The 24,654-nt window shown below is 42.7% G+C and overlaps 1 protein-coding gene across 1 annotated transcript in view; it reads left to right on the forward strand.

The window, feature by feature from the left end:
- The window catches only part of Hsepi (D-glucuronyl C5-epimerase), a 70,695-nt gene extending 46,158 nt beyond the window's left edge, over window positions 1-24,537 (forward strand). The window contains exons 3-5 of the mRNA XM_050169656.2: window positions 2,219-2,542; window positions 9,152-9,391; window positions 11,828-24,537. Of these exons, the coding sequence (XP_050025613.1) occupies window positions 2,219-2,542; window positions 9,152-9,391; window positions 11,828-12,876 (1,613 nt within the window). The 3' untranslated portion in view covers window positions 12,877-24,537. The remainder of the gene's footprint in view (window positions 1-2,218; window positions 2,543-9,151; window positions 9,392-11,827) is intronic.
- Window positions 24,538-24,654: the final 117 nt, after the last annotated feature.

Genomic DNA, 24,654 nt, shown 5'->3' on the forward strand with positions numbered 1-24,654 from the left:
GAAAATACCCGTGTACTTAGATTTAGGTGCACGTTAAAGAACCCCAGGTGGTCCAAATTATAACAAAATCACAGGGGGCAGGGAAAGCGACAAATGTAGGCTCTGTTCAGAAACAGGAACACTAACACACATAATGTGGGAATGCACCTCGCTCCCGTTCTCTCATCCCCCCGTCAGCAGCGAGACTGACTGGACAGCCTGGCTCAGTTCCGGGGACGTCGACCGACAACTTGAACTGGTGGACTGGGCGGAAAAGGCCAAGCAGGCCCAGGGCCTTACTTGAGCCCTAACCCTCAGCCACGTCCCTCTTTACCCTTCCCCCTTTTAATAAAGTTTATCACCACCACCATCCGAAGTCCCCCACTACGGCGTGCCTCATAATCAGATCGTGGTTCTGGCACGTAAAACCCCATAATTTAATTTAATTTAAGCACTTTGCTGCGATGTCCGTGCTGTTTACTTCTTTGACACAATATACATGGTTTTAGTCGTAAATTTGACATCCTATCTCAAGCGTCGGTGGTCCAAAATGGGTCTCGATGTCTTCGATTGTTAAAACCGCAATTTAGAATGACTAGCACGTTTCAAAGGAGCGCTGCAAAAGCATGCCTCCATAGCAGTGGCCGCTTCGGTGTTTCGCGGAACTGTCACGGTGGCGCTGACAGCTGAGCTGGTCACTGCGCCGCCTGACCATTTGAATGTAGCCTATAGTGGGTTGTCCTCTCCTGCGCTTTCTAGTGGGTCATTCTCTTCAGTGTTCTTGCTTGAAAACATTGCTCGTGTTGGGAGTTCGTGCCCTTCTCTAACGGTTGGTCCCAAACGGCAGTGACTAATAAACGCCTTTACAGGGCAAAGACTTTCCGATTCACCCTGATATATACCACTGTAGTGTGCGCATGTTTGGTTCCTTTCTGGACTCATTCACGTTTATAGTGCAATTGCAAACGTCTGACATATTCAGCAGTTGCATTTCTTAATGAAATTGGCCAGTGAGTTTAAGCCTACAAAAAGCATTCTCATGTGAAAAGGGTCCCTCACCAGGTCCCATAGGAAAATTTGGTTATACGCTGAAAGTTGTTACGTGTCCTCTAGGGGGTGTTCTGCCGCAAAAGTTTTTCAAATCGGCTCATTAATAGCCGAGATAGAAATATTTCAGTGCCGCGAACCCATGATTTCAGGAGGCAAGCTCCACTGCATAGCGAGACACACTCTTCACTCGCCCCGTCTAGCCTCCACAAGCGAAATTCCTTCCCTGCGTTCTCTCATACCGGACCTCGAGGATCACGTGACACATACGTCACGGGTCCCACCTTCATGTTTGTTTTCCTCGCACGCTTTTCTGCATAAGCTGTTCGGTTGTCTGGTTCAGCGCACGATTTTACACGCTGTGCACAAGGACACATGACTAGAGCTATAATTCAGTGCTACACGAACACTGAGGCAGAACGAGTGAATCACAGAGCATGATCATGTGCTGGAACATAGTAGAAATGGCATAGTTTCGGTACCTGCGCACATGACTGCACGACCATGCGAACAAGCAGACGAAACGGAAGTACATATCTCTTGCTTCAGTGGGACTTGAAACAAAAAACATGCAGACATTCCATTTGTGTGTTTTATTATTTCTTTAAACTTCAATTCTTCAATTCAAGCAACAGATCACACAAATAAAAGATGGTGCCTTGAATAATTCTTGAAGTCACCACAAGCGACATCACACTGAGGACCCGAGTACGTAGGCGCAGGGACGCGAGTATGTCACCATCCAGCTTGGAGTGCAGCAGCCGCAAGGTGAAGGGAAAACGGCATTCGGTTTGAAATTTCAGACCTTTCCACGGCATGTCGCAATGTAATTTTTTTGCAAACACGATCGTTAGCGTGCATTGTATGCTCTGCGCTTGTCAGCTCAAAATGGTGAGACCTGGTAGGGGCCATTTAAGCATTTCAGCCTAGACCACTGTGGCCTAGACTGACCATAGCAGCTCAATATACAAGTGTATGTTAAGCGCACATAAGGCAAAGAGCTACTGGTGATGTCACAGGGTGACAAGGTGCCAGTGTGGGAAAAAAATACATACTTGTACACATAGGAGAGCACCATGCACTGTAAATCTTGGATTGTTTATGGTATTGCCAGATGATCACTTTGAGGCAGCCACATAGCAGGAGCTTCTAGTCCTGTACACGTGCTGTTGCCTTTGTTTTGTGCAGGCAGACACGAGCGGAGGCATCAGCTTGGGAGCCAGGGGTAAGGCACACCTAGCACAGGAAATCAAGTGTGTCATAAATGACGACTATGCTGTGCCCTGTCGGAAGGAAGGACCAGAAGTGTATGTTCCATTCAGCTTCGTGCGCAAGTACTTTGAAGTGTATGGCAAGATTGCCTACCGGGACGGCAAGGAGGTGCTTGACTGGCAACACAGCTACTCCAAGGTTATGGCACCGACCGCGCCGTACCACACGGATGGGCCTTTCCTCTGGTTCGAGAACTACAATGTGGCTGTCCGTGACCGGGTCAAATGCATCAGTGGAATGGAAGGCAAGCCTGTCATTTTGTTTTTCATGTTTGCGTTATTGACATGCTCTGGCTGCACTGTGCAAGCGTGTATTTAGTCGCTTAGCTTAATTTGGGGCTTCTTTCTCAGTGATGGAAGTGATGCGCCAATGGGACGAAGGAAATCCTGCTACATGCTGCGCCCAATTGGTGCTTATCACAGGTATTGTGCCAGGCCTGTGCCGACACACACCTGTTCCGAATCGGGAATATTTTGCGTGCGCAAGAAGGTGTCATGCATCAAGCAACCATCCTTCGCGACTCACCCTCACACGCTTTCCATCACAGATACCGCATATATGGCGCGCAGCCGCCATCTTATCTCGCTTGGGCATTATACAGAACCTCACGACAACGCTGATGTCAATGACAACCGTGGGAAATCACCTGGAGTGTCCATAGAAATGCTATCAAAATGATAATTATGTTACGTAATTATGATGACACACAATTATGAGGGCACAGTAGCTCGACGCGCCTTTCTCGTGGTCGCTTAGCAGTACATTGACAAATGTGTAAGACGTATCTTACTTCAACTAGGCAGCCCCATCATGGAAAAGAAATAATCGAAAACGGGACACGGAAGTAAAATTAGTAAAATTGCATCTTAGTATAATACCAGATATTAAGTGCAATGTAACAGAAAGTACTAACTTGTACAGTGCTTCATTGCACCAGAGCAGTAAGTTGCTGCTCCAAAGCATTTTTTTCTTGCTCAAAAAAAAAGATCTTTCTGCTTCAAAAGCATACATTTCTGCTCCAAACTGCAATTTTTCCTGCTCCAAAAGCTGTTCCAAAGAACTAAGTTCCACTTCCACCACTGCTTTCTTGACATTTTACTTCTTGTTATGCCCTCCCCACCCCCTTGCGTACAACTACACCTTGTGGGGCTCTTCCAAGGCACCACTTGTCAGCTTGAGGTCATGTTGTTCAAATGACAGATGTGCCAGGCGCATCTAGATTCGTTGAAAGTTATATTATGCAAATGTAATGTCCACTGTCTAGCAAAGTGCATTGTTGTGTGAGTAGGTGCATATTTCAGCGCTAAAAACGAGCACAAAATAACAGGTATTAGTGTGGCCTTCCACACCACTTTGTGCTTGTCTCCAGCATTGATTTCTTGCTTCTTTTTTTAAATTTCACCCATTTCTTTAATTGGTCTCATATGAAATGACGCATCAACTTATCTTTTCTGCCAAATACACTTACATTTGTGGAAGGCTCTGCAGTGGTTACTCTACATTTTGCCGCAGACAGAAGCACGCAGTGATGGTATCCCCAATGTTGTTTGTGAATGTGGATGCATCAGGTGCTTATATATAGTCCATAAACACAGCAGTAATCGCTGCATCAATCATTATTCATGTGCAGTGTGGTCCATTCTTAGGAGTACTTAACTAATAGAAAAAATGGCAGTATAACGATAGTGTTACCTCAACTATGCCAGAAAAGGGTGGGTGATATGCCACCTGTGTGTGTGTGTGTGTGTGTGTGTGTGTGTGTGTGTGTGTGTGTGTGTGTGTGTGTGTGTGTGTGTGTGTGTGTGTGTGTGTGTGTGTGTGTGTGAGAGAGAGAGAGAGAGATCTAAGCTAGGTGCAATCAGTTGTAGAATGCTTTCTAGGTAAATGTTCTTAACAGTGGACCATGCGTATAGGTGGCTTCTGCAAAATTTAATGAACTTACATGCAGAAGCAGTGTAGCATAAGACAATGTAAACACTAGTCGTGATTTGTAGCATTTGATATGTGGTAAACTTACATGACATCAATTTGTTTAAAGTGGGATCCTAAACTAACTATACACCTAGCATGAAAAGACAACCTTGGCAATGGATCAGATCAGCCTATTACAGTCTGGGCATGATTCATTGTAATATTTACTGGACCGTACATTAAAGCGACACTAAGTCAACGTGGACTAGTGAAATACCATTCCAGGAACCTCGCAACGCTTGTTTAATGCCAAGAAAAGACTTAGTGTACAAGAAAATTGCATCTGAAGGGTGCGAATACCTCTTTCATAATTCAACTCTTCTGCCAGCCAACCAGGGGAGTGGTGACATTGCATACGCCATCACCACCCTTTGCTGCCGTCGGTGAGTAAAACAGCGCCCGACAGACAGTGGTACTGAGCCAAGACAGATGAAGCCAGAGTGGTGGATTCGCCGCTGCAGCTGCTTTTTGGTCAAGTGGCGTAGACCGTTCGGGCATCTTGCGACATCACGTGGAAGTTGAATTCCCTGCTATTTGCAGTTTGTGTGAGTTTCGCAAGCTAGCAAAACCAGCGCAGCACTACGTGATAACGAAACTACTGAAATGCCAAAGTGTAAGCGGCGCAGAGTCGAGTGAAAACGAAACCTTTAGACCGCCCGCCTCACTGCCAAGAGTGATTTCAATGAGTTCTTTCTTCTAAAAACGAAATAGAACTAGACAAGTAGCATTTTATTCAGTCTTATAATACAACACAAGGATATTTTTTGCAACGAGTGGTTCAGTACTAGCGACACAATTTAACTGAGCACTGCTTTTGTCATTGGGTAGGTACTTGAATGTTCTGGGGATGTCTCTGATCATGTACTCCATTTACCTCAATTTCTCTATTATAAAGGTTCTGTTCGTTATAATATTGACCCCTTAGAGATTATCAAGCACTAATCTATCACTTTAGCTTGACTTAATATTTGCCTTTAGTGTCCCTTTAAAAAGATACGCCATGAAAAGAAGCGATCCAAACCATTGTGCATGCAGGATTCCAGAATCAATCTCGCGCATTTTCTGTGACTTTCCTGATTATTATGGCACTGAATGGCAGACAAGACGCTCAGTGCCAAATTTTCTCATTTGGACAACCAGCGTCTTTTGGAGCAGAAGATTCTAGGCACATGGAATAATGCTAAAAATGCATTGCATACAACAAAAACACTTGTGACACTTTCAGCCGAAAGTAGCCTCAAGGAGGAGGAGCAGGAGGAAACAACTTTATTGACATCAAAAACTGGGTCAGGTGAGAGGTGGGGGACAGGGGAAGAGGAAGCTGGAGAGCCTTCAGGTGGCCGAAAGTCCTTGTGCTTCGGCGGCCCCTATGGTCCTATTGCCTCAACTCTCAGCTTCAACAGTGCTTACAAGGCTCCCACATGCTGTCATGTACTAGTGCTTCATCTTTTCCTTCCACCCTGATCATCACTCATCTTATTTCTGTCTTCCATTTTCCCTAGTGTAGAGTAACTGCCTAGGGCAAAGCACACATTATCGCAGAAAAAGTAAAGGCCAACTGCCCATTTCCTATGACAGCTGACACAGGACTTTTCTTTTTCAGTAGGCTGTACCTTAGGTCAACCTCTCTACTGTTGTTATTGAACTTTTTCTCTCTCCCACAATCTTTTTGGTGTATGGACATTGTGAGCGTGACTGTACTTTGACACGTTGTCATTGTCATCTGCATTCTCTCTCTCTCTCTCTCTTTCACGGGTCATGGTGTCTTAGCAGCTATGGCATTCTACTGCTGAGCATGAAGTTGTTGGCTTGATTTCCAGCCGCTGCGGCCATATTTTGATGAGGCCAAAATGAAAAGACACTCGGGTACTTAGGTGCATGTTAAGGTAAGGTATCCCAGCTGGTCAAAATTAATTCAGAGCCTTCCCTCCACAAGCACACCTCTCATAGCCCCAGTGTTGCCTTGAGGTGTTAAAACTTCACAAATCAGTCAATCGTCTCCTTCCCTTCCCTCCCATGTCCCTCTTCCCTACACAGAGCAGAAAGCCATAGATAAAGCTTCAGATAAACTCTCCACCTTTCACACATTATTGGTTCATCTAGAGCCAATCAAGTAAGTACACTAAGTCATTCATTTCACATTGTAACATGTTCAAGTTCTTTTTCAAGCAAAGCTTGTATTGCCTCACTCGTGTTGGTGTTGCTGTTGCAGTACGAAAAAACTCAAGCCACGCGTAAATGAAATTGCTTATCGGGCTATGGATTCAAACCACCTACCTCCGGGTTTCAAGACCACCACGTTAACCAATTCAGCCACTGTCGGTTCATCATACACGTCCTTTCAAGCGAGGTTTTATATGCATGAAGAAGTAGATGCAGCGCAAGGTGAGAGCCAATCACAGGCGTCCCCTTCCTCCAGGTGAAGGAAAGGGTGTGATCACGTGTTCGCTCGCCTTGCACCCGCCGTTTCCCACCAGTTCAGGCCCGGCAGCCAGACGGGGAGGCTGCGTTTGGTTTGTGCAGGCTGTGTTGAAAAAAACGTCAGTGTGAGCAGGCCACATGTCATGCGTTCAGCTGAAGAAAAGGCGGCGTGTCATGAATGCTGCCGGGAAGTCGCTGGAGAAAAGGCTCATCGTCGACGTGCTGACCTCGCTGTGAGGGAGTGCGAAGCCGAGGCATTACGACAACAAAGAACCGTGCATCCCGAGCTTTGCTTGCACTCCTGTTCCCAGTAGGGGAAGGGTTATCTTTTTTTTTTCTGCATCTGTGGAGCCATGGAACAACTTACCTAGTTCACTTGTTAATGCTGACAGTGTTAGTGCTTTTGAAGATAAGTTAGAGACATCTTATGAATAATAATGTTTATATAATGTATCAATGTTTATTGATACTCTTTATTATATTAATGTTGTTTCCCTGCACCTCAGGATACCAGCAATTTAATTGGTCTTGTATGATCATCAAAGATTATGTATAGTGAATTATGCCCATTGTGACAGGTTATGTAATGGTGTGTTCATTTGCTCATTGTAACAATCCTTTTTCCAGCGTTTACCCTGTGGTCCACTGCCTATAAGAGCCTGAAAAGGGCTTACAGTATTTCCAAAGAAATAAGTAATAAGTAACAAAAATTATGCAGATCCCATGCACTGTGGGAATCAATGTAAGCGAAGCATTCTGTGCTGGATGCTTTGATTGACGATAATTAGGGGTGATGTTGACAGCTAAAGCTTAATTTCTTCAACGTTTAGTCTAACACAAGAGTGGTGAGTTGATGTTAAATGTTACCTTGCGGCCACCACTGCTGTTTAGTTGCATAGTACACAGAACACACAGGGAGAGGTGTTCGCTTAAGGCGTTGTTCTGCGTCATATTTCATAACCTCTGAGAGGGATGAGCATACTCATTGCCTCACATGGCACATTGAATTGTGGCAGAAGTATTAAACTTGAATTGGATTATGAAGCCGTACATGCCAAAACCACAATCGGATTATGAGGCACGCCGTAGTGGCAGACTCCAGATTAATTTTGACACCGTGATGTTCTCTAACGTGTCCCAAAATCTAAGTGCACATGCGTTTTCTATTTCGCCCCCGTCGAAATGCGGCTGCCGCTGCTGGGATCAAATCCATGGCCTCCAGCAATGCCATAGTCGCAAAGCTAATGCGGCGGGCACTAAAGTATTGATTTGACGATTGACCGCTTCCATAGTGTCGCCTGGACCCTGCAGTGCGCTTTAATTAATGCAGTTCTGCTTCTGCATGCCTTGCGTAGTTTGTCCGCTTGACATATTTGCATGGTGTTTATTTTTTAGACATAAATAACATAAACATACTGTACCGTACCTTAACTTAAGCTTATCCAGTTTCCCCGCAACCGCAGTCATATAGTAGTAGGGTTTGCTTGTCTTCTCAGGTCACCTCCCCCCCCTCCCCCTGGTATGGGAGCTGCCTCTTCTGTTCCCTTTTCCCTACAGTTCTATCTACGTCCCCTTCCCCTCTGGACTCGCACCTTAGTAGAAAGGGAAGCTGCAATGATTCTGAGCGGAGTCAGGGATAATTACAGCTGTCAAGAGGCTAATGTGGAGTCAACCCACCATGGTTGCTGTCAAGAGGCTAATGTGGAGTCAACCCGCCATGGTTGCTCAGTGGCTATGGTGTTAGGCTGCTGAGCACAAGGTCACGGGATCGAATCCCGGCCATGGCGGCCGCATTTCGATGGGGGCGAAATGCGAAAACACACGTGTGCTTAGATTTAGGTGCATGTTAAAAGACCCCAGGTGGTCGAAATTTCCGGAGTCCTCCTCTACGGCGTGCCTCATAATCAGAAAGTGGTTTTGGCACATAAAACTCCATAATTTTAATGTGGAGACGGCCAGGGAGCTCCAAAAGGCATTGTGCACATACAACGCGGGGGGGGAACGAGTTTCTAGCGTCACCTTTCCTCTCTGACTGGCTCCTGTCATGTATGCAACTATATTATTCATATGCTATAAACATGTTTTGATATTACTCTTCGCTCTCATCTGTACTACTGTTGCTTTAAACATTGTATAACATCATAAGTGTCTTTAGCAGGAGGTCCCGATACAGTCTTTGACTATGGGACCTCCTTATGTATACTACGCACATGCAATTATCTGTATTTTTACTAATAAATAAATAAATTATGAATTATAAATTATAAACGCTGTGACCCCCTGACACCATGGTGTGCCTGACAGCAGTAGCCACAGCAGCAGTGGGAAAGTCGAAGGAAGAGGCAAAAGAAGGCTTCGCTTTATTAAATTATAATCTTATTTCCCATTGGTAGCCACAGAGGAAGGACGTTGCACAAAACGAATGATGCAGTTTTTCACGAGTCCCTTGCATTCTGTGCAGGTGTACCCATCTCAACGCAATGGGACCCCAAGGGCCATTTCTACCCTGTACAGATTGCACAGTTTGGGTTGAGCCACTTCAGCAAGAACTTGACGGAGCCGCCGCCATCTGTGGCTCTTCTCGAGAATGGCGTGCGCAGCCAGCACGGCTCCTGGGTTGCCTCCTCAAGGCTCAAGGCAAGCTACTCGAGGCTCCGTGATGACGAAACTGAGGGGCATGTCTTCGAGTTTCGGACCAGTGGTAAGAGTTACATTTTCTAGCTTTTATTAAGCTGCAAGAGCGTGAGAAGAAGCAGGTTGTTACTTCTGCATTTTGTTTTACAGCAGTGGATTAATATTAAAGTGCCTCTAAAGAAGGTTATCAGGTTAACCTGACTCTATACATTTTCAAAGTAGTACTAAAAAGGTCTCTCTTACCATGTGTAAAGATTTAATAAGCTATAAACTGCACAAAGACGAATAGCTATGCCCCTTTCAACTTCTTGCACCAGCTTTTCATGGTCATGGATTTTGATGGTATGTTTTCTTGTCGCGCAATTGTTTATTTACAAAAAAAGGAATACATTGCCTTCTAAATGAGCCTAAGAATACATTGAGGAAATTATTGTTCCACCAGTCTAAGCTGGTTTAGTGCCATTATTTCATGCCCCTTTAAGTTACAGTGTTGGGTATTATGTTGTAACTTCATCAAGGGGAATAAAGTCTACTTATTCCAACACAAATGCAGACAAGCTTTATTTGTGAGGTAGCAGAAAGTATGTGATTTTCACTTGCCACCGTAGCGGCTTTGCAGCGATGATGGCATCCTCAAGCTCGGCAAGGCCGCGAGCCAGTTTCCACTACATGACGATCAATGCACTAGCCGTGTCGGATACAGAAGGGCCATCATCCACGCCTTCCATGACAATGACGTGAAAGCACAAGAATCTATAAGAGCAGGAAGGACGTCATGGCTACCATGTGTTGACGTCACTATCGGTGGCGACTGCAGTTCAGGAAAGGGCCATGCCTCGCAATTTTGCTATCTATTGTATGCACGCACAACATTTTGCCGATGCCAGCCTTGTACATGCTGAAAAACTAAGTAAATACAGTACTACGCACTAACTGTTTGGCATGCATTAAGCAACTACTGCTTAAGTAGTCAGCCAATACATTAGGTTCAATGGTGACAGGGCAGAGGAATCATCGCGACTATATTTAAATGGAAATTAATTACTAAGTGGGTATGTATTAATGAGATTTTACTGTATTTATTAATGCACTTTTCACCCTATGTATCTGTGCAGTTCACAGGCAGATTTGGACAGTGATTTCAGCTAAGGGCCTTGCTTTGGAACTGAATTCAAAGATTTTAACCTTTGAAAGGGGAATTTCTAACTAGGAAGCTGCACTTCAAACAGATAATTTATCAAGTTTTTTTTATTTAATTGTGATTTCAGCAAGGGTAAGCCTACTGGCATACTTCCTGTGCATTTGTAAATTGCATTGCGAATGCCGTTGTACCCCCTTCTGGTTGGTTGGCCTTCATACTAAACCAAAATGCCAAAAGAATATCAAGCATCTTGCCTCGACAGTGATGTTTTTGATGCAGGAAGGGGACATGTTGCCACTCTTCTTGGCAGCTTCTAAATGTTTACCGCTCGCTCAACATTTGGTTAGACATGAGAAACATTTAGTTCTGTTTATGTTCATATTATTTTTGTTTGTTCTGTTCTTGTTGCTTTCTCTTCCAACCACTTGTGTTCTGCAGTAACATTAAACTATGCATCTGTACCGTTGTGTGTTTAGTATGTCCATAGTCGGCAACATCTCGTCTCTCATGCAACATGGGGAGTAGTAGCGTGCCTGGCTGACTAGCAACTCTAGTTTGCAATTAAAGTCAACATCCCTCTCGTATCTCACTGCGTCAGTAATTCAATTATACAGCCTCTTTTACTATTGTGAAAGCCTTTTTTTATTAGGCTTTCACAATTATTAGGCTTTTTAAACAGAGAGCTCTCACTCTGTTCTCCGTTCCTTTCCATTGTCCTTTCCACCTTCCTTTTTGCTCTTTCTGAGCTGCGCTACAAGCCTAAAAAAAAAGTCATGACATACCAACTCTCCCAAATTGCCACGCTTGTGAAAGCCTGCGCACCAAGACATGCAGTGGTTCTTTTTGGCAGGGCATTGATGGGCACAGGGATGTTGTGCTTCTTTGTATGCTTTTATTGATGACCATGGAATGGCAAGGCACTCAATGTACAAGAGAATGAGGCTGAGCGTAGTATCAACAAATGTAACACATTTTTGAAACTGCATAAATAGATGTGAGAAAATTTTCAATCTATGAAAATACACAGGCATAGGTACATTGCGTTATTCTTCCTGGACATTTCTGCATAACTGATTCCTCCAGTTGTTGTAGCAGTAACCACTTTACTTATTGTGGAAAAGAAAGCTATCAATATTTCAGAATATCAATATTTTAAAGTTATTTTAAGACAATCATTGTGACTTCATTTTCATTGGTGTTCGTTTTATAATGTTTTACTGTGCTAATGCTCATATAAAGGTGTGTAAGTGTACGCGACATGATCTTTGTAGTGCTACACAAGTATACAGCAAAAAATTGTACTTGTCTCTTCTGTCTACCACTTCAGAAAGTAAAGTAATTCCTTGCTTGCTAATCACGCAGGAACAGCTCAGGACCAAGGAGTGGCATTTGCACTCAAGCAAGAGTGCTACAATCTCACCCTGTCGGTTGACCTTCGGGTCATTCTCAACGGCAGCCTCAGTGTAGTCCTCACTGCCGGCAGCACCGACAAGCCGTCCCTATATGGCGTCCACTACATCATGACCGACACTCACCTGGCTGTGGATGACCATGATGTCTATTATGGGATCGGTACCCAGCGCTCCTGGATGCACCTCACTCGAGACTTGGCCGTTGACCTGGTCAAAGGGCTCAGCTTTGGGCAACGCAAGATGGCCACCCGGCCTCGCAACCTTCGTGTTCACAGCATTGTTCTCAGGGGCTATGGCCTCGTAGACAACCTCACCCTGACCACCAGTGCACATGAGGCCCACTTCTTTGATTCGGCTGAGTGGCTCGTGCGACACCAAGATGACACAGGTGGTTGGCCAATTCAGGTGACACGCCGCCTCTCCAACGGCATGCTGGAGCTGGAACCTGGCTGGTATTCAGCTATGGCCCAGGGCCAGGCCATGTCGGTGCTGACACGTGCCTACCTGACAACAGGGCAGAGGCGTTATCTGGATGCTGCCCTGCATGCCACAGCACCATTCAAAGTGCGTGCCGAGACCCATGGGGTCATGACAACTTTCCTCGGCAAGTTTGTATGGTACGAAGAGTACCCCACTGTACCTAGTTCATTTGTGTTGAATGGCTTTATATACTCGCTCTTTGGTCTCTATGATGTCAAGTCAACTTGTGGGGATGGGGCGGGTTTGTTGGAGCGGTGTAGGGATGCAGAAAAGCTTTTCATTGATGGGATGGTTTCACTGAAGCGAATGCTGCCACTGTTTGACACTGGCTCAGGAACAGTCTACGACCTGAGACACTTCTCGCTGGGTATTGCGCCAAATCTTGCTCGTTGGGACTATCACACAACGCACATCAACCAGCTGCTTTACTTGGCGACCATAGATGATGATACCATCTTCAAGACTACAGCCGATAGGTGGATCCAGTACATGAAAGGTTTTAGGGCACCACATAACTGAACGGGTGTGACAACAATCCTGCCACCAGTCCGAACTTGACAGGTCTTCGAGGACCACCTGCAATTAGTTTTACATTACTGATGATCGTGGTCAGTTGCCTTGACCCTGGCTAAAGAAACATGGGCCAGTGTTTAACAAATTCAAATGCAAGCAAAGCAATGGCCATGGTTTCCACATAATTTCTGATGCTGCAAAGAAAAGAATTTGATGTGTGGCATCATGGAAACCGACACTGCCTTTCGGATAGCTGTCATACAGATGTTGTCAACTATCATCTGAATGTTATCAAAAGAAGTTTGGCGATATTTATGCATGCTTTTTTATGGTGAATTCCACTGGTCTTTCTGGAGGAGCTACCTGAATCATCCAGTAAGCACGCTAATCAATTTCTTATTTTCAAGTTCAAATCTGCAATTGAGACACAAGAAGCTCTGCACTGTCTCTCTTTGTCAGTTATCGCGCAACCATTATACTTATGTTTCTTTCCACTACATGTAGGCATCAAGAGTAAGAGGGAGCAATCCGTCTTGGAGTGAGTTGATCTGAAATGACCAGTGGAAAATGCAATTCTACTTGTAAGTAAGCAAAAAAGAATAGCTTCGCTATGCAGCAAAAAAAAAATAATAAATAAAGTGCTCTAGATTGACCATTGGAATTCGTCTTTCATTAGGCGTTGGCTTGACAGACAGCACGAGAACGACACTCATTTGCATTGCGCTAAAACTGAATGTTGTTGGCTGCCTTCCACAATATCGTGTGATGCGTTTACTTGTTTCGGTGAACTGTGTTTGAATAGTTGAGGAATGGTTAGTGCTGACAAGAAGCAACAGTAGCTCATGCTGCTCTTGATTTTTTTAAGCCATCTGTACTTCAAGGGAGTTATCCTTGTTGGGAAATTTCTTTTGGGGAAAAGTTGGTGGGAAAAAATTGTGTTGATTTTTTTATTAGCTTTTTCGCTGCTTGGCCTGCAGTAATAGAAATTTTCACACTTCGGTTGCTTGATCCAAAACCATTCTGAAGCAGCAATTAATAATTAGCAATAGTAGATATGAGTTGATGTACGGGAGACGCTGATTATTTGTTTGTAGCAACATGCACAAGTTAGACATGGCAATTCATATGTTTTTTATCTTTTTTGTGCATTGTGTGAATTCACTATTCAAAGCATACGGATCACAAGCCCAAATTCATGCCTTAGTGTAAACCCAATGGCAGTGTTCTTAATAAGTTGTGCCCACCTTAAAGGTGTCCTCTCTCACTTTTTGACTATGGTATAGAAGCCATAAGGCTCTTGAAAGAGTTTTTAGTTTCTATGTCAAGTTTCCTCTTCCTTAATTTTTACTATTTTTACATTGCCTTCCTGTGACTTAAAAGCTTTGCAAGCACACGAGAGCAATGCTAAACACATCTCTGGAAAGCCTTGGTACATTTTAGTGCATGTACGCCGTGTCAGTCCTGTCATGTTAGGATAAGGTCATCTAAGGTTTCAAATGCTTTATTATCTTGGCTTTTCTAAACCATCACTGGAAACAGACCTAGCAAAATGTCTTTGTGGAATGTACTGACCAGACACTTCAGCTAAACTAGCTCATCAGCCATATATAGTTTTAGGTATATCTGACGAGGAAGACAGAATCATGGCCATTTTGTTTGAACGAGAGCAGAACGCTGTTCTACTTTTCTTGGATTGAGCATTAACACATTCCTCCATGTGTCAAATTGCAAGTTTGAAGGTATTCTGATGCATTTTTATATAGTACTTTGCCCCAGCCAAGTGCCATTCAGGTCACTATGGCTATTTCACACTTGTCATTAGTGCGAGTAATCACCAAGGTATGCTCGCTCCACGAAGTGTCCACATGGGTTCTAGTGTATGTGTATATACATATGTACATGTCTCAAACATGTACTCAAAGCGTAGTTCGATGATCATGTGGGCACAATGAAATGCCATTGTCTTTCATCATTGTACTTCTGGCCTCGAGGCTGTTGCTATAGCAGTTGATGCAAGATTGTTTGATGGCCAGCATTCTTGGCAGGATGGGAAGAAGACAGCTGATATTATATAGCCTGAAAGATGGTAATTGGCTACTATAAATATTTAAAGCTCTTTAATGTTAGTTGCCTTCTTTTCCATCTTTACTGCAGCGTAAATCGAAAGAATTGGAATGAAGAAAGGGAAAGCTGCAAAATTTCACGAGCATTTGGACGAAGCAGTTTTGCTCGCTGGCAAGAGAAGATTAGGTGCACAAGACAAAAAAATTTAGCAAGCATGTCCATCAGGAGCCTGATGCAACAAGACAGGTTGATTGTTTCTATTACAATAAGTGCTGCATGAACTCAGATGCCTAGTTGGTTGTCTTGTAAGTTTTGCTTTATGGACAGACTGAGTATTTATTGTCTTTATTACATGCAGCTTTTGTGTAATGATGATGGAATGCCTTGGCTAACCCACATCCTCTTAAAGGGCCCCTCACCAGGTTTAGCCATTGGAAACACACAAGTGCAATGCATAGACTAAGCTCCGACAATTGCATCTGCGAGGTATACACTAATGTGCGCCATAAATACAGCTGAAAATCGAAATGAAACCTGCGCACCTTTACTTTGGAGTAAGCCTCACTTCCCAACAAAGTGATATCACATTGAAAACTCATCCACGCCACACCAAATACATGCAATGTGATTGAGTATAGCATATGGCTTCAGCAAAACATCCAATGCAGAATGCACAAAAGCATCTCTGGAAGTGGACTTCACAGCAAAAAAAAAGCAAGAAAAGGAAGAAAACTGGAAGTGTGGCTTGTTATGTAAAAGTAGTATAGTCCTTCAGCTCCAATATAGGAGAAAGCAGGGAAGGAATGTCGCTTGTGAATGCTTGGTGAGGCTAAAGAAGAGAGTATCTGTGTTCGCAGTGAAGTTTCCCTTCTGGCAGCATGTGTGACATTTCAATTTCCCCTATCTCCTCTAATAATGAATCGATTTGGAAAATTATAATGCTCCCTAGATGACATTTTACAACTTCCATTGTATAACCAAAATTTTCTTAGTGCCTGGTAAAGGGTTCTTTAAGAGTTAGAAACAGTCAGAGACGATCATTTTGCTCGTCTGCTTGTAAAAGCTTAAATGTCCACCTAATATTATCATGTCTGGGAATTCAGGATGCTTTCACAACAGCACAATTTCATTTAACCATGTCGCTGCCATGATTGTGGCTACCATAGCTGAGTGAAACTGTAGCTTTAAGCTTCACTCTTTATAGAGAGAACCTAGATCTTGGTACATGTCATGCACGTTGCCCAATTGGCATGATGCTAGCTTGGCACTTGAAAGACATTTTATAGTCAATGCCTTGATGCATCTTCATTGATGGACTTGCCGGTGCATCAGTTCCTTGATGCACTAAACCTTTACATTTGAATCTGCAAAGGCACAGTTGCAGCTGCTCATAATGATTCATGACGTCTTCAATGGCCATTAACTGTCATGCTTGACTTCACCATTCGCTGACAGTACTAACATGCAAGGTGACATCAGCGTCTTGCATGAATGCTTCGCAAGAGCCACTCCTACTGCCGTGTTATTTATTTATTCATTGTTGCTTACAGGTTGTTACTCCTAACGCGGTGTTCTTATAGTAGTGGGAGCTTGTGCACTAGGCACAGCACTTCAATGCGGTGAAGTTGAACAGGGCTGTTCATTTCTCATGCACTAGCTGCATCAAACAAAGGCATCATTGTCATCATTTGTAGAAGACTTCATGAAGGGCTACGTTTCATGGCCAACAACTAATCCATTTCCTGTGTAACTGTTTGACGTTGCAATATTTATGCTGTTTTGCTTATCAGGCAGAAAAGGATTCCATTGCCACGTTTGGTAATAGCGGGGGCCCCCAACATGCTTTTTTTGTTTTTTGACGAGGTGAAAATTGCGCCCTCGATTGGTTTCTAATGATTTGTGATAAAAGATAGAAAAAAAAATCTTGAGGCAATCTCTCTGCAAAACAATCGATCGTAAAGAAAAAGTAAGATATCTGTTCTATGCATCAAACATTGTGCGGGGGTCTTTTGCTCATTTGCAGAGTACGCACAAATACATATCTTTTTTTTTTTTCTGATTCACTCCCTCATCACCTATGGACCTTAGTCTTCCTCATCCCCATTGCCAATTTACATTGTGGCCATTATGAATTTCCCAAAAGCAGCATGTCACATGCATGACACAGCACGAAGGGGATCCCAATGTCTGGTGGGTAGAATGCATCATGAACTTGCAGGTTGCTGCTGCAAAGATCCCATGGCCCCTTGGTTAGCTTAATTTTCCTGGCTTATGCTTTCTTTGCCATTTCCTGTTGATAAGCGGCTTCATTGAAGGCTTTACAATCGGTTGCCTCATTTGTCAAAAGTTTCACCCACTGTCCAAAACATGTAATTGGTGACATGCTCTGCTTGTTGTTATCATGAGAAATTGTCCACAGTTAGCTTCTGTCATGTAGCAGTGCGCTGGGCTACCTCGCACCTCTCAGGCCCAAGGATATATATATATATTTTTCACAGTGTTTCACATAGTTGGATTTCTCCAGTGGTGCAGTCGTCAACTTTGCCAATCATTTGTACCTCGCATTTCTTTCTCTTCCATTTGGCTGATTCCTTGATTAACTGCTGACTCCATTCGATTCACCAAGATGTATGTGGTACTTCTATGGAAACTATTGGCTTGCATCGTATGTGTACCTTTGATTGCAATGAAAGCTGTTCATGTCACGTCATACCTCATCATGAGGTGGCAGAAAACCATCTCTAGACTGTACTCCATGGCTATGGATTTAGCAGAGGCAGTTTGGAATTCATAGATAAGGGTCGACAGCGCATGGAAACTAGATCTTTTTAGAGACTATCTGGTTGTGTGGAGAGCTAATGTGGCCTTAAAACCAGGGAACAGCCCTTTTTCTTTAAATTGAATGTGTCAGCTACTTCATCGAATGCTTTGCAGGCAGCTTATGATGTTGTTCACTGATGAATTGGTTTTGCAGTGAGACTTGCAGGTGTGGTACACCTGCGAAATCATGTGGACGTTGATGGTCATGGCTCCGTTTATCGATCGTCCTGTGTAGTTAACTACTCAGGCAATGGCTCATCAGTGTATGTATTACACTGTACAAGTTTCATCCTCGGTTACATTATCATTTGGTTAAAAAGTAATGTATAATTCTTCAGCATCAATGTGAGTGAGAAACACTGAAACCACTCTAACACACCCACGCTATGCAACCAAGAGAAAAAACACATAAGCTTATCTTGTGTTGAAAGGCCCTCTTTAGTAAAAACAAAAAGTGTTGGTGGAGACAGCCTATAACGTAGAACATTGCTCACACATTTTTCATGGGACCATGAAAGAAGCATGTCTTTCAAAATGTTGGTATGCTCTCATGTGAAAGATTAATTTGATTAAACCAATATTTAATTGACCGAAATGCTGTTTTTTGACAGCAAAGCAGTGTCAGATGTTCTTGTGCCAGCAACGACGTGCTGGTACAGCTGACTTATGACTGAATGCTCCAATTACTTCTGTTTAATTAATAACTGAACTGTTACATCCCATGCTCTTGGACATTTGGTCTGCGACAAGGCAGGTACCTGTTGGTGAAATAAAACAAGCACTCCGCAAAAATGTAAAAGGACTAAAACTTGACATTATGGGGCCTGTACGGGTCCCTTTTTCAGAATTGACAGCAAAAGCAATGAATGCTTGCCAGACAAGTTTCCCTCGAACTCTTGATTATTATTGGGGAGGTGCCCATTGCAATGGCTGAGTGGCAATACCATTCTGCTTAGCATGAGGTCACTGGTTCAATTCATGGCTGTGATGGCCACACTTCAAATAGGACAGAATGCAAATGTACTAGAGATACTGCACCCAAGGTACCACCGTACCTTGTGTGCAGTACATCCACTAATTTCAGGTAATCAAAATAAACTAGGGCCCCCCACTACAATGCCTTTCACAGCTTCAGTAGCTGTTGTGTTGCTTTGGGACATGAATCCCCACAAATCAATCATAGCATCTTGATAGGTTGTTCAAGTAGACTAACATGCAAAACAGGATTCAATTTTTGGGGGGACTCACACATGCAACAGTGGGACTGATAATTCCGTCAAAATGTTTAGCTTCAAGAGAAAGGGGGCTGCGACTGAGGAACTGTTCAACATGTATTTCTTTTGGGAGTCGTATCAGTTTCAGTGCGTGCCATCCAGCACAACCAGCAGAGGCAGACATGAGAAATGAAATGTGTTGATTGCACGCACTCCCTCAACATTATTTTTGCTTCACTTAGCTGTTGAGTGCATTGTCAGCCCTGGCAGCAGGGGTATAACTTTGGCAAATACCTGCTGCTTGCTGTAAGTAGAAATATCACTAGGTGGTATGTCGCACGAGAGTCAAAGTATCACTACAAAAATATCGATAGTGAGTACATCTACTGCTGAGTGCCTGTCAGCTATGTTCTTCTGTATTCAGGCTTTCAGGCCATATAAATGAATGCAAAAGCTTCTTTGATGTTGCCATGCTTGAAATGAGCAGCCCTTGTATGAATGCCCTGTACATACCGACCTGCTGGTTTTGCTTCCAGTGCCAGCAGCTCCTCTCCGAGTCCTTGCTCGCACATTTCACGTTTCTGATCAGAGGAGAGAACAGTCTTCCATGGGTGTGTGTGCGCAGGTCGGTTTTATGCGCACACAGCGAGATGTAGTAACCTCTGAAGTTTGCATCTGAGTGATGCATCCAAAGGCCTCCATGCATGTATGTGTGTGTCTGTGTGTGTATCAAAGTTAATGCCCTTCATTACGTGGTTTTTATTTTGTACTTCATTCTGTGCAGTTGGGTCTGCATGCTTGCTGTGCATTCATGCTATATCAAAGTGTCTCTATGTGTCCTTGTTTCATCAGCAGCCAATCAATTTTGCAGACACCAAGGGCGAGGTTAGTATATACGCAGTCATGTCAATGTCTTAGGGAAAACAGAAAGCATGCGTCAATGGTAGTCGCATGTTATCGTGCTTGCATCGTTTTTGAGATGCACTAAAGTTAGCTGTGTTTGAAGGGAGCGCAGCTGCTCAGCCATTTTGCATTCCAGCCATTAGGGCACACCTTGAATCTAAGCTGTAGCAAGCATTAAAATAGGAACCATGATCTGCCAAGATTTCTGTAGTATCTCGAGCAGCATGTGTAAGTAAAATTAGCACGACCAAGCTTGGTTAGGTATTGTTACATGCTGTATAAATTCACAATTCCTAAATAGTCTTGTTGTTGAAGGAGCACATTTGAAATGCAACAATTATTGCGTTAGAAACTTGTCTTTACCTCACTCTTAAATGGCTGATGTGATTTCTTGTGACAGGCTCTTTAATGTTATTATCTAACTCTCATAAGACTTCAGGACATCATACTCAAATGCGTGGACTCTATATGTAATGGTTAATCATAATTCTATCTGGAGGACAGCGAAAAAATGCATTGCTGTCATGATATAGTCTGCCAGAAATATTATGTGTTTAGATTTCTTGTAAGGTAGCCACTTATACTTGTTTGGTTTTGTCACTATGAGGCAACACTTCTTTCAATATCAATCTTTTAATGTCAAGTATAACAACTGAGCTGTGTTACATTCGGTAAATGCACACGTATTCCTTTTTTTGCCAAGTTTGCAGCTTTATTGTTGTTTTATCATTATGACACCAACACTGTTTTGCTGCATGCTGTATAGCAGGAGCTTCAAGCTTACCGCCTGCATGCATTTTTTTTTTATCTTTGAAGATGTCTCTCCAGGAGCAATTTCCTGCTGTAAATACTTTTTAGTCTGCAGCTGCATTCAATGTGGGGTACATCTGGCAGGTCATGAACTCAAAAATCTTAGGCACAATGACAGCTGCCAGCTGGCTTTACTACACTTTTTTTTATGGACATTGTAAACATTTTTTGTGGAATTGAGCTTGAATCTATTGCCGTACAGCTTGCCTGAGCAAGAATGTCTGTTTGCCTTACAAGCCTTTATTCTCATGACACTTCTTTTCTTGCTATCAAGAGACGGTCTAGGTTTTATCTGAAAAGAGAGTGGAGAAGAGGAAGAAAGGTTACTGATTTATGGTTGGGGTCCAGCATTTGCATCCTGTCTTCTGAATATTTTGCCCAGCTTTTTTTTTAATTCTGTATGGCAAGGCAACTCATGGTGCTGTGCTGCCGAGCTCGAGGTCGTGGGTTCTATCCCGGCCGCAGTAGCCACATTTCAATTGGGCCTGAGCAAAATTCCAAAACACTCGTGCACACTAAAAAAAAAACCACAGGTTGTCAATCTTAATCCAGTTCCTCACTGCAGCATGCCTCATAATCAGATCATGGTTTTGGCACATAATACCCTATATTTAATTTTCTTTTATTCCTTCTTCTCAACAGCCTGCTTCCTCATCTTCATCCTTTGATAGAGCTTAATGTACAATCACAAAGACATCTCATTTGCCTCTTGGAGTGAACTGCACATCAGTATTGTTTTAACCTCTAGCATATGATTTTGTTGGCATTGTTTGTATTGATAATGTTAGCGAGCAAGCCTTTTTGTTGTTTTTAATATGTCCATATCTTGTTGCCTTTTTTTTGTTTTGTTATCACACTGTTTACATTTCTTGCTTCTGTCTTGCACAGGGTTGATAAATAACCAAATCGTACTTTTACCGTTATTACATGAGACGTGTGTACATCTTTTGAAGCGGTTTGCACTTTTGCAGTTCTGCACTTGGATAGGGTACTGGTACTTTTTGAGTCTGCAGCAACTCCCCCATTTCGTAGTCCTAGACACAGAAGGAACCTTTTTTTCAGAACTTGCTGTTGTGTGAAAATGCACACCATTGTGCGCTTAGTATTTGTGCTTACTAGACTGTCTCTGGGCTGTGACAGGAAACTGCATTGTTGTTGTTGTTTTGTTTGTTTTTTTCATTTTATTGCATCATCTATAATAAGAAAGCTCGAGTTACAAAATGATGTTGGTGCAGTAATATTCTGGCATGACTAGATGGGTATGACTTTTCTTCCCCCTAATGTTGCATGATTACAGGCAGTTTATAACTACACGTAATAGCTAGACATACATCGCCTTCTCAGAATAGAGGATGACATTTCTATTCTCCGTGCCCTTTATTTTCTGCCTTTTCACCCTTCATGATAGTATTTCCTTTTATGCTTTTCTGTTGGTGTGCTTGTTATGTAACCAGTAGAACATGATAAGATTTAAATGAAAGAGAAGCATATCAAAGCTCTTACATGAGGCGATGTTGGCTGCATTATCTTTTGTTTACATGCCATGTTTACTAGCATTTGCCTGTAAGAAAAAGCACCAGAGGAGCTGCTGACTAGTGTTCTAATATTGTTGCCTCACTTTGTGAGTATTCGGGATCAGGACCTTGCATATCACATCTCATCATTTTGCCTTCAAATGTATCAACGAACAAGAACATGTTACGCCCTTGCAGCATTGGGATTCTTTTATAAATGTGCATGTGTCGAAGTGTTCAGATCACGGCTGTTTCATGTGCTTCGAAGACTTCTGAATGTACTAGAGATACAGAATGTTAACAGTGAGTTGATAACACCCCAGTGTGGGGCACCTGTAAAATGTTTGTTTTTCAGTTTGTTTGTGGCTCTTGTAAATATGCTTGTGTTTCAGCTATGTAAGTACATGCATACTGTGGTCTAAATTTTAGCAATTTCATTTGCCTTTCTTGGCATTAAATTAATTTTTGCACAGTGTGTTTGTCGTCTGTTGAGATTTCTGTTTATTACTAGTGCCATTTCCTCTTGCGCTATATGAAATAGTCTTATTTTAAAGCTTGTTATTAACCTGGCTCTCTGTGAGTAAACAAATTGTTGGAATCGCATCAAAGCCATGTACTCAGGGTCATATCACATATGTCAGATGCTTTTCAAGCAAGCCATTTCCTTTTGCCCCTTCCTTTTTCCCTTTTTGTTTTTTGTTTTGTTGAGATTGTTCTAAGCATTTCTGTCTCACATGGAGCTCTTTCTTGCTATGGCAAGTTCATTGTCATTCACACTGTTCCTGATACGAAGGCATCATGTTCACAAGTGACTTTCCCATACTCTCGTTCTTGTGCACATTATTATTAGTGAGCATAGGAATTGCATGGCCGCATTGTTTTACATTATTTTGCTCATTAAAATTTACATTAAAGCTAGCATTCACATTTTCTACCACCACGCTGATTGTGGTGCTTGGCTTGTACCGCTCTTTTGTCCATGTAGTCTGCATTCTTTCCATTAGATTACGGTTGTGGTTGCGGACAGTAAATATGCTGTTTTTATTGATTGTTTTCTATTTATAGCCATATTTATTTTCGCTCGAAGGTGTTGTTCTTACATTTGTGGTGGTATTTCTCTCCGATGTAAACTCTTGTGGGGGCCCCAGTGCTTGAAGATATTAATGCACAGTTTTTTGTGACAAGTCACAGGAGACCAAGACATCTCAAAGTGTGTGTGTGTGTGTGTGTGTGTGTGTGTGTGTGTGTGTGTGTGTGTGTGTGTATAGTAGTATATTTGCTGTAAGGTTTGAGCTCAGGGGTAAGCATATTTGTAGACATTTATACTGCCAATCCTATTGTAGACAAAATGCCTTGGGATTGCAGAGAATTTCTGCCTGCTGCATATTTGTGCTACAAAACTGCTTGTCAGACATCATTAGTATTGAAGATATGATCCATTTAAGGACAAACAGATTCAGAGTGTTTATCTCGTTGTATAGTTGCAGTGAGATGCAAAACAGAAATGTTTCACAATTAATTTCGCTGTAAGAAGTACTCTTTACAGACCAGAGCAGCTTCTTCTGTGTGTGTGTGTGTGTGTGTTTTTTGTTACCCTCTGTTGAAGATGCGGGAAATACAGTCTGTTGTATTCACTGTTCCACTCAGTGCCATTCGTCGAGTTCGTGAAATTGAAACGTCACATGCTCTTCCTGTGTGCTTGATTCCCTGTTGCGTTCAAACAGCTGCATGTATGCTAATGTTGTTATGTGTTTCTTCATTGGGAATTGGCTTTCATGGAATAATTTCACAAATACTTGTCACTGGAAAAATTAAAAAGCAAATCATACCATTATAGCGCAGTGCTTTAGCTCCTAATTTGTCCTGTAGTAACACATACTGTTTGGGGCTTTCAAGATTTTTACCTATTGGCCTATTTATCACTGCTTACTGCTTGAAAGGCACTTTTGGCACCCATAAGAAATGTAATGAAAGTGTCGAAGTTGGTGAAATTTCTAAGGTGTCAGCACCATTGTATAGATGTCTGCTTTATTTTTTCCCTTCCTAAGTGTGTTTAAGTGGTTTGGTAATGTTGCTTTTTCTTTTTTTCTTGTGCATCCTTAGCCAGAACCCCGTGTAAGCTAGCTAGTGGAGCTTCGGAAATTCATAACTAGAACAAATGCTCAGCATTTGGTCCTTCAGTTGTGCTTACTTTTGATGGTGGTCATGTATTTAAAAGTGACTGCTTACACTGGTCCGAGACTATGGCAGGTTGTTTTAGAAAACTAAGGAGGTTTTTGTTAAACTTTGCTGGACAGATGTGTCTATGGATATTTCGGGAAATAAATGGTTGTGGAAAAGTGCACTGTCTCTTTTGTTCTGAGAGTTCAAACTTTGTTCAACTGCATTGTTGTGCCACCATTCTCAGGTGTACCGTAGAGACTCAACCTAACTTGGTCTAGCTTCTACAGCAGCGAAAT

Source organism: Dermacentor andersoni, chromosome 3 (assembly GCF_023375885.2).
Source record: "Dermacentor andersoni chromosome 3, qqDerAnde1_hic_scaffold, whole genome shotgun sequence".
Classification (NCBI taxonomy): domain Eukaryota; kingdom Metazoa; phylum Arthropoda; class Arachnida; order Ixodida; family Ixodidae; genus Dermacentor; species Dermacentor andersoni.